Source organism: Aotus nancymaae, unplaced genomic scaffold (assembly GCF_030222135.1).
Source record: "Aotus nancymaae isolate 86718 unplaced genomic scaffold, 86718_ANA_hifiasm-v0.15.2.pri h1tg000064l_1, whole genome shotgun sequence".
Taxonomy (NCBI): domain Eukaryota; kingdom Metazoa; phylum Chordata; class Mammalia; order Primates; family Aotidae; genus Aotus; species Aotus nancymaae.
This window is the reverse complement of record NW_026988479.1, coordinates 33,433,771-33,446,552: the sequence shown is the minus strand read 5'-3', so window position 1 is coordinate 33,446,552 and position 12,782 is coordinate 33,433,771. Positions and strand designations below refer to the sequence as shown.

Here is a 12,782-nt window from a genome sequence, read left to right as displayed (position 1 = left end):
ACACTCGCTGACTGCTCCCTCTGAGCCCCAAGCCCCTGGCTTCAGTGCTGCCAGCCAGGTCCAGGCCCTCCCTTGGCCATGGAGCCATGGGCACAGAGGATAGCGTCCCCCCTTAAAACACACCCTTATCTGTGAGGGCAGCTCCAGAGCCTCCGTTCCAGTTCCAGCAGCCAAGGAAAGGCCAGAGCTGGCCTCGAGGCAGAGCTGGAAGCTGCCATGTGGAGGGGCCTCAGCCCGTGGGGTGGGGTCATCCCAGCCACTCTGGGTCCTGGCCGCCACCTGCATTCTGGCTGTGTACTCCTGAGCAGAGACGCTTGGCCCACCCTAGCAGTGGCAGGGTGGCAGATGGCAGGCAGCATGCTGCTGGCGGAGCTCCTTGCACTCCTCCCTCCCACTTTGCTAGGTCTGGGCCAAAGATACACAGGGCAAGTGGGAGTGTCTGGGGAGAAGACTTTATTTCACAAGGCAAGGAGCCAGGGCCAGCAGCTGACACCCGCCCACCAGGCTCTGGGATGTTGGGGTTTGCATGTGGGGAGGGTGTGGCTGCCCAGCAGGATGTCCAACAAGTCCCAGTGTGTCTGTCAGTCTTGCTGCTGGCCTGCTGGGCTGGAGAGGCAGGACTGCACCGCATCTGTGGCTGTAGGGCAGGGGACCTGCAGGTCAGGCCGAGCAGAGAGGCTCTGGCTGCGCCCCTGAGGCTTCGGGCTAGGCTATGGTCTGGCGGCTGAAGAGCTCGAGGGTGAGAGAGCTGAGGAAGGCAGGGATGCTATCCTGGCGCCGCAGGTGCACCTCGATGAGCTCGCCCACCGTGCGAGAGAACTCCGTCTCCAGCAGCTGCATCTTGGAGCCCGAGGGGCCAGTGGCCTGTAGGGTGGGCAAGAGACAGGACAGCGGTCAGCCTGGCAGGTATCTCCCCTCCCTCCCTACACAGCCCCTCCAGCCATGGGGGGTCAGGAGGTGCTTCCCTCAGCCTGAGGACCTGACAGGGATAGATGTGTCCCCAATCCTGCCAGGCCTTATTCCAGGTCACCTAAAGGGACTGAATTAACCCAGGGCAGGGTCTCTGTCATCTATACAGACAGCTGGGAGTCCCAGGCACTGCTGCCACCTTGCCCCTTCCACTTCTGCCTGGGGGTTTCCAGCACCTGCACCCATGCCTGTGGCTGGCCCCAGTGCCACTCTCCACTGAGGCTGGAGGACCCCACGCCCAGGCAAGTCCTGCAATGTCTTCCAGACTGCCTAGGGCTCCCCACTCCTCACGTGTGCAAGGGGGTGCTAGGGACCTGGTGGGAGGCCTAGCTCTGGATTCTGCAGTACAGGAGTCCCTTCGTGGCCTCCTCCTGAAACTGGAGAATGGGCAAGGAGGAGACAGCTGGCCTGGTGACCAGGAGCTCCCTGACAGCACTGCAAACTCCAGCTGCCAGGGGACACAGGGCAGGGCCCACAGGCTTCAGGCCACACAGCAGGTTGGAGCAAGCTGCTGTGCCACGGCCCTGGGCTATGGGGAGTGGACAGAGGCCCTGAGCCAGCGGGGGCTCAAAGGCCCTTCTGAGCAGGGACTCGGCCATCTCTCTCCCTCCCCAGCAGCCCCCAAACACCCCCTGACCTGGGGACCACAGCAGGGAGGCTGCAGGTGGGAGGGAACACACATACTCCCAAATATGGGAGCCCCCTACTTCCCAGGCCAGGGCACCCCGTCTCCAGACAGCTCTGACCGACTTCTCACTAATGCCCAAATATGCCCAGGCACCTGCCACACCTGTTCCCACCCGGCTAGTCAGGGAGTTGCCCCAGGAGGTCACCCAGGCCCCAACTGTCCACAAGGCTGGAAGGTGTCCCACACAGCCCCAGATCAGGCAGGACACAAATCCAGCCCCATCACAAAACTCCCTCTCAAACCGTGTACCTGTATCCAGAATATGTCCACAACTCAACCATCAACAGAAAAGGGCCCAATTAAACAAGTGGCTGGAATGAACATCTCTCCAGAGAACACCCACACACGGCCAATGAGCTCGTGCCAAGATGCCAGGCACAGGGGAAATGTGAACCACACCCAAGTGAGCCGCGGACGGCCTTGCACCGACGCCATTGAGAACAAACAGGCAGCACGAGCTGCTGGGATGAGGGGGTCAGACCCTCTGTGCCAAACGCTGGTGGGTCCTCAGAGCTGAACGCAGAGTCTGTGTGCCCAGTCAGGGGATCTGAGCAATGTCCACACACAGACCTAGACACGGACAGCCGCAGCTATATCATCCCATCCCTAACAGATGGAAAGCAGAACAAGGGCTGGAGGGAGAGACAAAACGGTTTACCCATCAATCCCGCCTCGCGCAGCCAAGGAGGGAGGGGGCAGGAACACTGAGACACGCTGCCACACAGGAGAACCCTGAAAACATGCCCAGCCAGACACACAGACCTGTCAGCACAACTCTGCCTAGGGGATGTCCTGGGGGGCAGGCCCTACAGGTAGAGTGTGGTGATGGCTGTGCACTGAATGTGCCGGGAGGAACAGACCCACCCGTATGCAAGCTTGAGGGTGGGCCACATGGTGTGTGCATCAGAGCTCAGGAAACTGTTTAGTAAAGTGCTCCCTCCACCCGGCAGCCCAGTGGGAACCCTCCCCAGGAGCACCAGGGCAGCCCGGCTGCACCCAGCTTGGTCCTGGCAGCTGCCCTGTCTGATGGAGTGTGCCTGAGCTGGGACCGGCCCTGATGGTGTCACACCTGCTATGCCCCCTACACCTGTGGATCGCGTGCTGCCCCGGAGCCCCTGCTGCCCGGCCTGTTCCTGCACCTCCTCTGTTTCTCGGGAAGCCGACCCCCCGCCCTCCCCCTGTTCCTGCTGCCTTAATACATTTGGCCTTGTCATAGTTCAACACAAAGCATTTTTAAACAAAAACAAGAGAAACCACTCTGACCTTTTACTAAGAAAATCCTTTCATTTCTGCCTTCTGCTCTTGATTCTGAATTTCTCCCCCTAAATGTCAGAGGGGGTGATTCTCCTGTAGCTGCTAGGCAGGGCTGGGAGGCAGTGTGGGAAGAAGACTCCTTGGCCAGCCTTCTGCCCCTCCTCACAACCCAGGGCTGGCAACCCGGCTGGGTCAGGGGCACTGTGGCGCAGTCTCTGGCTGGATGGAAGGACAGCTGTTGTCCAGGCACTCGCCCATCCCAGCCCTCAGATGCTGGCAGGCCTTTGGGAGCCTGGGCTTGCTTTTCTAAAAATATTTTTTAAGAGACGAGTCTTGCTCTGTCACCCAGGCAGGAGTGCAGTGGCACAATCACGGCTTACTGCAGCCTCAAACTCTGGAGCTCAAGTGATCCTCCCACCTCAGCCTCCTGAGCAGTGCATGTGCCATCACACCTGGCTTATTTGTAAATTTTTCTAGAGAAAGTGTCTAGCGATGTGGCCCAGGCTGGTCTCCAACTCCTGGCCTGATGCGAACCTCCTACCTCAGCTTCCCACAAGGTTAGGATTATAGGTGTGAGCACTGATCATCCTTTATTTGAAACAGGTGCACCCCACCAGCAAGATGCCTGCTCTCAATGGTAGGCCGGGTGCCCACCCAACGGCTGCTACAGCACCTCCCCTCTGCTGGCCTCAGCCGGTTCTGGAAGAATGAAGCTCTAAGATACACTGCTGCCCTCCTGGTTGGGGTCGGGGTGGACGGGGAGGGCAGCAGTGACCAGTGCTACTCTCTCAGCTCAAACCCCACATGAGGGCAGCCCCAGCGGACAAGTCCCCCTGCCCTGCAGCCCACCTCTGCCTCTGTTTCCCCCAGCATACCCGGTCCACATTGGCAGGGGACCTCCTCTGTCTGGCAATGCTCCGGCATTATCGGGACTTGCTGAATGAGTGACGCTGGGCCAATCCATCTCTGCTCAGCGCTCTGCCATGTTCAAATATCACACAGTCCCCAGGTACCTCATAAATCACTGTAATTAGGGGCTGTTCACTTAAAATTAGAGCGCAATTTTTTAAAAAGCAAATTGCCAGTAAGACATGTTGGCTGTGGCTGGAAATATTTATGGGGCTGCCTGCGCGCCGGCTTCCTCTCCCTTCGTCTGGCCGGCCCGAGCTGCCACCTGTGTTGTCTGCACACACAGCGGCCGTGTGGCTGGTGGGTGCCCTGGGGGAGACTGAGACACTCGCCCTTAATGAAGACACTCGTGGCGTCTGTTGTGGCCACCACACTCCAGCCAGACTCTGGCTGGCCTGGCCTCGGGCTCACCTGACCCTCTGGAAGCAGAGCAGGTGTGCTGGGGGTGCGTGCCCGGCTTTTAACCCAGCTCTACCAAGTGAGCAAATCTCTGTGTTGTGCTCACTCGGTGCCTGCAGCTGAAGGGCTTACTAAGCACTGGTCCCACCACCCCCGAGCCCCAAGGTGTCCCGGCGGGTACGGACAACAGGCATGGAGGGAGGGAGGGGTTGGTCGGGGCTGATGAGACCCTGGGAGAGCAGAGACAGCACCTCGCTCCACATACCACTAACTGTAGGATGTGGTGGGGCTCAGAGGCAAAGAGGTGGAAGTGTGAGGGATTCCTGTCAACCCCCTGCTGCTAAGGGTCCAAGAGAAACTCCATGAACAGGGAAATTCAAGAGGAGGAATCTAGAGATAGAACCCTGTGCAATGAAGGGAGCCCTGAATCCTGGCTCAAACAAGCAAAGCTGAAATAATGCAGTAAAATGATGAAACGATGCTCCTTCGAGACTGAGAAGTTATGTGAATATTGCTCATCTGTGACGATGGTGCTGGGGTGACGTGAGGAGGTGGCCAGCTACAGGGCTGGGGCAGGGAAATGACAGCTGAGCCCGCAGTACGTAGACGTGCTTGAAACAGAAGGTCGCACCAGTGGACATAAAAACCAGAGGTCAGTCAGAGAAAGACACAGGAAAACTGTGTAAGTGCCTGGAAATTAAACAGCACACTTCTAAATAATCCACGAGTCAAATGGGATGCCTCAAAGGAAATAAAGAGAACAGAATGGAAACAAGAATATAACATAATAAAATTATGGATGCACTCGAGGCAGTGCTCAGAGGGAAACTGATAGCATTCAGTGCCTGTATCAGAAAAGGAAAAAGATGTCATATCAATTCTCTAAATTCCTACTTCAAGAAACAGAAGAGCAAAGCAAGCCCAAAGCGGGAGACAATAAAGAGAGAAGTAGCAATGAAGCGGAAAACAAAAGACAGCTATTAAAACCCAAAACTGGTTCTTCACAACATAGCAATAGGCTGGGCAGGAGCAGGGGCTCATGCCTGTAATCTTAACGCTTTGGGAGGCTAAGGTGGGAGGATCGCTTGAGCCGTGGAATTTGAGAGCAGCCTGGACAACATAGTGAGACCCCATCTCTGTAATCAGCCAGGTGTGGTGGCATGCACCTGTAGCCCCAGCTATTTGGGATCACTTGGGCCTAGGAGTTTGAGGCTGCAGTGAGCTATGATCACACCACTGCACTCCAGCCTGGGCAAACAGAGTGAGACCCTGTCACAAATTTTTTTTTAAAAGACCAATAACAATAAAATGGATAAATCTAGCAAAACTGAGAAAGATTAAAAAGAGTGCAATGACCAAAATCAGAATTGAAATGGAAGCAACATAATAGATCCATAAGCTATTAAAAAAAAAAAAAACCCACAAAACTTTATGATCATAAAGATCTGGACGAATTCCTCAAAAACCACACAACTACAAAACGTGCCAAGATAAAATAGACAGCCTCCGTAGTCCTATAACAATTAAATAAATCGAGTTTGTCGTAATTAAAATGCTACTCAAAATCTCCAGTCCCAGATGGTTTCACTAGAAAGTTTTACTGAACATTAAATATGAATTAATACCAATTTTACATAATCCCTTTCAGCTAACAAAAGACAGTGAGGCCGGGCGCGGTGGCTCACGCCTGTAATCCCAGCACTCTGGGAGGCCGAGGCGTGTGGATCACGAGGTCAAGAGATCGAGACCATCCTGGTCAACATGGTGAAACCCCATGTCTACTAAAAATACAAAATATTAGCTGGGCATGGTGGCGTGTGCCTGTAATCCCAGCTACTCAGGAGGCTGAGGCAGGAGAATTGCCTGAACCCAGGAGGCGGAGGTTGAGGTGAGCCGAGATCGCGCCATTGCACTCCAGCCTGGGTAACAAGAGCGAAACTCCGTCTCAAAAAAAAAAAAAAGACAGGGAAACACTTTTCCACTATTAACCTTATACTGAAACCAACAAGGATGGTGTGTACACACACAGAAAAATAAATAAATATCAGTCTCTCTCATGAACTTAGATGCAAAAATACTCAACAAATACTGGCAAGTGGAATCCGGCAATGTACCAAAGAGAATACCATACCCTGACCCAGTGGGATTCAGTTTAGGTGTACAAGCCTAGTTCAAGATTCGAACATCAATCAATGTTGTCCACTCTATCAACAGGCTAAAGAATAACAATGATATGATCCTACTGATACAGAAAAAGCATTTGACAAAATTTAATCTCCACTCATGACAGGAAATCTTACAAAGCAGGAGTCAAGGGAAGTCCTGAGACTCGGGAAAAAGCACCACGAAGAAACCTTGGCTTACGCTCCTTCACGGAAGACTTTGACTGCCTTCCCTCATACGGTCAGCGGGGAGCTGCCTTTCCCTATTCATCCTCAACCCAGCACAGGCACTCCTCACACCAGCGCGTGAAGGTAAGAAAAGGGAAGAAAAAGCATAAGGATTGGAAAAGAACAAACTGTCCCTACTTGCAGATGATGTGACGGCCCACATAGAAAATCCTCAGCAATCTGCAGAAAACTCCTGGAACACTGAGTGAGTTCAGGAAGGGTGCAGGAAATAAGATTAACATTAAAAAATCAACTATATTTCTATAAAGCAATTGCAAACAAGTGAAAAGCAAATTAGAATATAATTTATAGGAAATCTTAAATACTTGGGTATAAATCTAACAAAACCTTGTACAGTGTCTGCAGAAAGGTACCAAATACTGAGGAAAGGAATCAAACGAATGTTTGTATAAATAGATACAATGTTTATGGATTAGAAGACTCAACATAGTAAATGTATTAATTTTTCTACAATTGATCTTTGGTTTTAATGTAATTGCTGTTTAAACTTCAGCGTGTGTGTGTGTGTGTGTGTGTGTGTGTGTGTGTATATTTTTTTTTTTTTTTTTGAAACAGGGTCTTATTCTGTCACCCAGGCTGGAGTGCAGTGGCGTGGTCTTGGCTCACTGCAGCCTCAATCTCCCAGGCTCAAGCAATCCTCTTGCCTCAACGTCTCAAGTAGTTAGAACTACAGGTGCACACTCAGGGCTACATTTTTTTGCAGAGATGGGGTCTCCCTATGTGGCCCAGGCTGGTCTCAAACTCCTGAGCTCAAGCGACCCTCCTGCCTTGGTTTCCCAAAGTGCTGGGATTACAGGCGTTAAGCCACCATGGCTGGCCAGCATGATTTTTTTTGGTAGAGATACATAAGATTCTTCTAAAATGTATATGGAAAGCAATTTTGAAAAAGAAGACAGGGGAGGAACTGCCCGTCCTGATGTTGAGAACTGAGTAGCTGCAGCACAGGGTTATGCGGCTCCCACGTTGCACCGACCTGGGGCAGTGGTGGCGGGGAGATGTGGAGAACGGGAGCAGAACGGGGGAACTCGAAAGAGACCCACACAGACATGCCCAGGCCACTTTCTAACAAAGAATATTATACCATGACCAGGAGGGACTTAGTTTAGGTTTGTGAGGCTAGTTTGGTATTTGAAAATCAATCAATGTAATCAGCTGTATCAACAGGCTAAAGAGTAAACATGATATGATCCTATCAATTGATACAGAGAAGTCACAAAGGCACTTCAGTGGAAGGACAGGCCTGTCTTTGCTACAGCTGGTGCTGGAGCAGCTGGACACGCTTAGTTAAAAAAATATATTTTTTTACCCAAACTCATATAAAATTTAACTCAAACCGTATCATGAACTTACACATAAAACATAGAATTATTTTAAAAAAGAAATCTTTAGGATCTGGATGAGGCAGAGCTGTCAGACTCAACACCAAAGCACAATCCATAGAATAAAATTAAGATGGATAAACAGGCCTCACCAAAATTTTAGGAAATTGCACAGTAAAAGAGCCTGTGGAGCAGATAAAAGGACAAGCTACCCTACCAGGCACCAGCATCTCCCTGTCCATCTCTCCTAGAATGCCACGGCCCCCAGGGACCCCGGCATGTGGAGAGGCCAGTGCACAGAACCTGGAGGGGAGACTGCAGCATCTTTACCCCAAGTGAGATTCTGGCCCGTGCCCTGGCCCATAGGGCAAGGCCCACATCTGTCTTGTTTCTCTCTTTTCCCAGGACAGGCCTCAGTGGGCTGGAGAGTGGCCTGGGCACAGAGGCTGGGGCTGTGGTATCAGGGGCCACCGTGAGGACAGAGCACCCAGAAGTTCTCAGACATACCCCTGCTCGCTGTTACCACAGGCCTTCCTGGGAGAAGCACCCCCTTGTTTCAGACGAGAAGCCGCAGCTGCTGGCCTGGGGGCAGGCATGAACATTCCCTGCTCCGATCTGCAAGGGCCACATGCCTAACTGGACATAGCTCCAGTGCCTGCTCCCCTGAAGCCCAATCCTCCCTCCCTTGGCGTGCTGCAGGCCCTGCTCCCGAGCTAGGCTGTGTGCAGGGAGAGTACAGGAGCCCTCGGAGGAAGTTATGGTGGGGGCCCATTTGTCAGGGGAGGGAGAAGGAAGCAAGGTGCACGAGGATGGGGCGTCTTGCAGCTGGGTCCTGAGCCAGGGCTGCTCCCTCTCCTGGCCCTAGACACTGCAGGAAAGCTATGGGCAGTCAGCCTGCTGCCACCTCCCGCCCACGACAGACCTTCCAGATAAATGGCTCCATCCTGGGAACACTGCCAGCCTCAACGCCTCCCCTCTTCCTCTACCTGCTTGTGCAGGCCTGGTGGCAGAACTGCCAGCATTTGACGCCCGCCAGACCTAGCTTCTAACCTCGGCTTGGCCACCGGGAAGCTGTGGGACCCTGGGCACACTGACATACCTCTCTGAGCCCAGTATGCAAACTGGGCGTGGCAAAGTCAGGTGCATAAAATCAGCGGGCTCAGGGGAGATGCCAAGCACAGTGGGATAGGGAAACCCTGTGCCCACGTTAGCCCAGGCCACAAGGATGGCAGCTGCCCCGTGCCCTGGCGCCATTGGGGAGTGAGCTGCTCCCGCCCTTGTCCCCACCTTGCTGCAGGGGGACTGGTTGTCTGCCAGGCCCTGGAACCCCCCGGCTTCCCCCAGAGGCTCCCTGACCAGGACCTGCAGGAGAGGAGATGGACGTGCCGGGCCAGCCTCTGCCAGGGCAGCCACAGGCCCCTATGAACCTCGGCTGTAGAAGACACCTGCGCTCAAAGCCAGCGAAGGGGAGATTTTTTGTCTTGAGGCTGTAAGGAAATCAAAGTGTTTTCAACTTCAAAAGACTTATCTGGGCTTCTCAAGTTGGGAATCTGACACATCCCAGGCACTTTCATGAACACGCAGGACAAGCTGGGGAGAAGGCTCAGCTGCGTCTGCTAAGAGTTAGCCTTGAACTTCTGTGGTGAGAAAACCCTGCAAGTTCACGCGGCACCACACACACTCTCACACACCCACACTCACACAGTGCAAAAGGACCCTCAGAAGACCATCAAAATGTTAAAGGCGGTTAGCTCGAAGAGTTGGGATGGAAAGTGACTCATGGTTCTCTGCATTTTCCAGATTTTTTTTTACATGCTGCATATTTGTAATTCGGAAAAAAAGTATATCTAAATTATAGCTCCAAGAGTGGAACAGCTTTGAGACAGGCCAGTGAGCACACGGGTTCCCCACTACGGACACACGCAAGCACCAATCCTTACCGCCTGGCCTGCAACTCTCGGGCATCTTGCCCGGACCCATCTGCCCGTCCGCCTGCAGCATCTCCAGACACTCTGTGGGAGGGCCCCTCTGTGGGCTGCTGAGGCTGGTGCTGCCTGCCCACCTGCCCCAGATGTCCTGCGCCTGGGGTGCCATGCTGGTGTCATGGCTGGTGGTGCCACAGATGCTGGGCGTGGGTCACAGCACAAACCCACCCAGCTGGCAGGGATGGGTGGTGCTGGCAGGGTAGGCACAGTGGATCCCACTGGAGGCCACCTGTCACGGGGCCGCTGGGATGTCAGAGACACGGGCCCACACCCCTCGGCATCCAGTGGCCAGGGCACGGCAGGTTGGGCTTGGACGAATTCCAGGTGGGGCACAGCTTTCTCTGTCCATGGGTCTTTGCGGCGCCCATGAGAGCACCTGTGAACAGTTCTGGGCTGTCTCATCGTGCACACAGCTCTGCCTGAGCCTCCACACCCAGGCCCTCGGGCTGTCCTGTCCCAGGACTGCCTTACCTCCCCTAAGAAGTCTCAGGAGCTGAAGACCTTGGCCCACAGTGTCTAGAGGTGATAAACCTGGGTAATGTGTGCCCTTATCCCAGCAGGTGCTGCAGGGGGCTGGAGGCCAGCGCGGTCCCAGCTTGGCTGCTGCTTGGCTTCACAACCTCTGCAGCTGAGATCTTTATCCCAGAGGTCGGGTGTGATAATGCCAAGATGGTGTTCGAACTGTCAGGTACAGTGTGAAAGCGGCTGGTGCCACCAGCCCGGGATGCTGAGGACTCCTGGGAGTGTCACAGTTCCCAGCTAGGCTCTTCACAGGAGTCTCAGGTGCTGTTGGGCCAGCGTACCTGCTGCACACCCACAGCCCGAGGGCAGCCCGGGAGCAGCAGCTACCCTGGAGTCCTAACAGTCACTGCCTGGCCTGCCTGCACTCTGAGTAGGAGAGAGCAAGCTTCCCGCCTCTGGTCTGTTACCCTGGCAGAGAGATTCCTCCTCCAGGCTGGCCACAGGACTCATCCCCAGCCCATGCCTGACTCCTTTCCTTACCTTGGGCTCCAGGGCCTCTGGATGCCCATGGCTGGCTGGCCAGCCCCACCCTGTACAGGCCCCCAGCCCCCTGCCCAGCCCAGCTCAGTTCCTCGGAGCTCTTGGTCCAGAGGTCCAGGTTCGACCCCAGGACACCCTGCTGTGTTCGTGGCCCTCAGCTCCCATCTCTTTCCAGTGTCCCTCGGGGGAGGTGACACAGCCAGGCCCAAAGGAAGCCTTGCAGATGCTGCCGCACGAGCACCGCGCTGAGGGCCTGGCGGCAACTGGGTCAGGACAGCTTGGACAGAATGCCGAGAACAAATGTCCCGGCATGAAGTTCCAAAGAACGGAAGCTGGCAAAAAGTGTGTCCGGCACGGGAAAAATAGCTCAGCCAATTATCCCTGCCTAATTGTACCGAGGAAAGCATCTAAATACTGCCTGTGCTAATTATACCAGCGTTATTGGGGTTTATCTTCCCAGAGAGGGTGACCTTTCCCTCAAGAATGACTGATGGGGAGGGCAAGGCCAGGCACCCCAGCAGTCGCAGAAAAATCCCAAACCAACAATTATTATTATTATTATTCTATTTATACAGTTCCCCTCGCACACGGGCGCTCTACTTTAGAGCCACACGCAGCTGCTCCTGCAGCCACAGCCGGAGGGGAGCGGAGGGAGTGGGGACATGGGCTTGGGGTGGGGCGGCCTGCAAAGCCCCTGCTGGTGAGTGGCACCCACCATGGTGGGGGGGGGCTCCAAGGGCCGTGGAAGGGTGTGGAGGCCACAGGGGTGAGTTAGAGGATGTGGCAGGGATGGAGGAGGAGGGAGAGGGGACTGAGTATGGGTTGAAAGACAGGGAGGCCCTGAGGTCAGCAAGAGTGCAGAGCACAGCAAACATTAAGGGAAGACGACGGACACTGGAGGCAGGCAGGACGGGTGCTCAACTCAGGCACGCAGGGCGAGGAGGGAAGAGCTGCTGCACAACCACTGCCCAGTGGCTCCCTGAGCCCTGCGGGTGGGGTTGATTCCCTCCTGAGCCCCACCTGGGTGTGGAGTCCTCCCCTCCAGGGCTGGACAGCACCACCCCTTCCACATTGGAGCCCAATAAGGAGGGGAGGGGAGTGCGGGGAGGGGAGGGCAGGGCAGTGGCCTCTGCACCTTCTCACCTCCTGCCCAGATGAGGCCCATGCTGCTGGGGCTGACATTTCAGGGCAATGAGATGCTGGGGATGCAGGGTGGGGAGGGGGAGGGGGAGGGGGAGGGCCCACCCACCCCTCTTACCTGCCCCTCTTAACTGTTGTGGCTTATCTGTGAGGCTGCCCCTCTCATCTGTTGTGGGCCGCTAGGCCCATCAGTTTGTTTCTCTGAGCTGAAGTTTCCTGAATGTAAAATGGAGACAAACTGCCTATTTTCCCACCTCAGAGGGCTGCCGGCAGCTTCCAGCCGAGATACAGCCACAAGGACAGAAACAGCCATCTGAAACAGCCAGAATATGAGGCATAAAATGTGAAACAACAGTTTTCAGTCATGCAGAGTGGCGGGCCCTGAGAGACGGGGCGAGCCCAGGGAGTTTATAGGAGCGCACATGCACCCACAGGCATGCACGCACGCACCCATGCAGCACCCAACAAAGAAAATCAGCCGGGTGAAACCAACCTAGAGATGAGCTGATGTCAGAAGCGGCAGATCACACTAAGTCACTGTAACTTTGCTGCATATGCACAAAAAGTTGAGGAGAGATATAAAAGGGACAAGAAAGAGCCAAATTGACCTTCTAAGGAAGAAGACAACAGGGTGGGAGACGAGAAGTGCGGGGTGCGGCTCCACAGCAGACCGGACATTGTGGAAACAAGCTCAGTGAACCTGCCG

The 12,782-nt window shown here is 54.6% G+C and overlaps 1 protein-coding gene across 12 annotated transcripts in view; it reads right to left on the bottom strand.

Annotated features, from left to right (window-relative positions):
- Positions 1–436: 436 nt before the first annotated feature.
- Positions 437–12,782, bottom strand: part of MAD1L1 (mitotic arrest deficient 1 like 1) — a 404,019-nt gene continuing 391,673 nt past the window's right edge. For all 12 annotated transcript variants that reach the window (XM_064366614.1, XM_064366612.1, XM_064366620.1 and 9 more), the window contains one exon: positions 437–864. In XM_064366614.1, the coding sequence (XP_064222684.1) occupies positions 706–864 (159 nt within the window). In that variant the 3' untranslated portion in view covers positions 437–705. The remainder of the gene's footprint in view (positions 865–12,782) is intronic.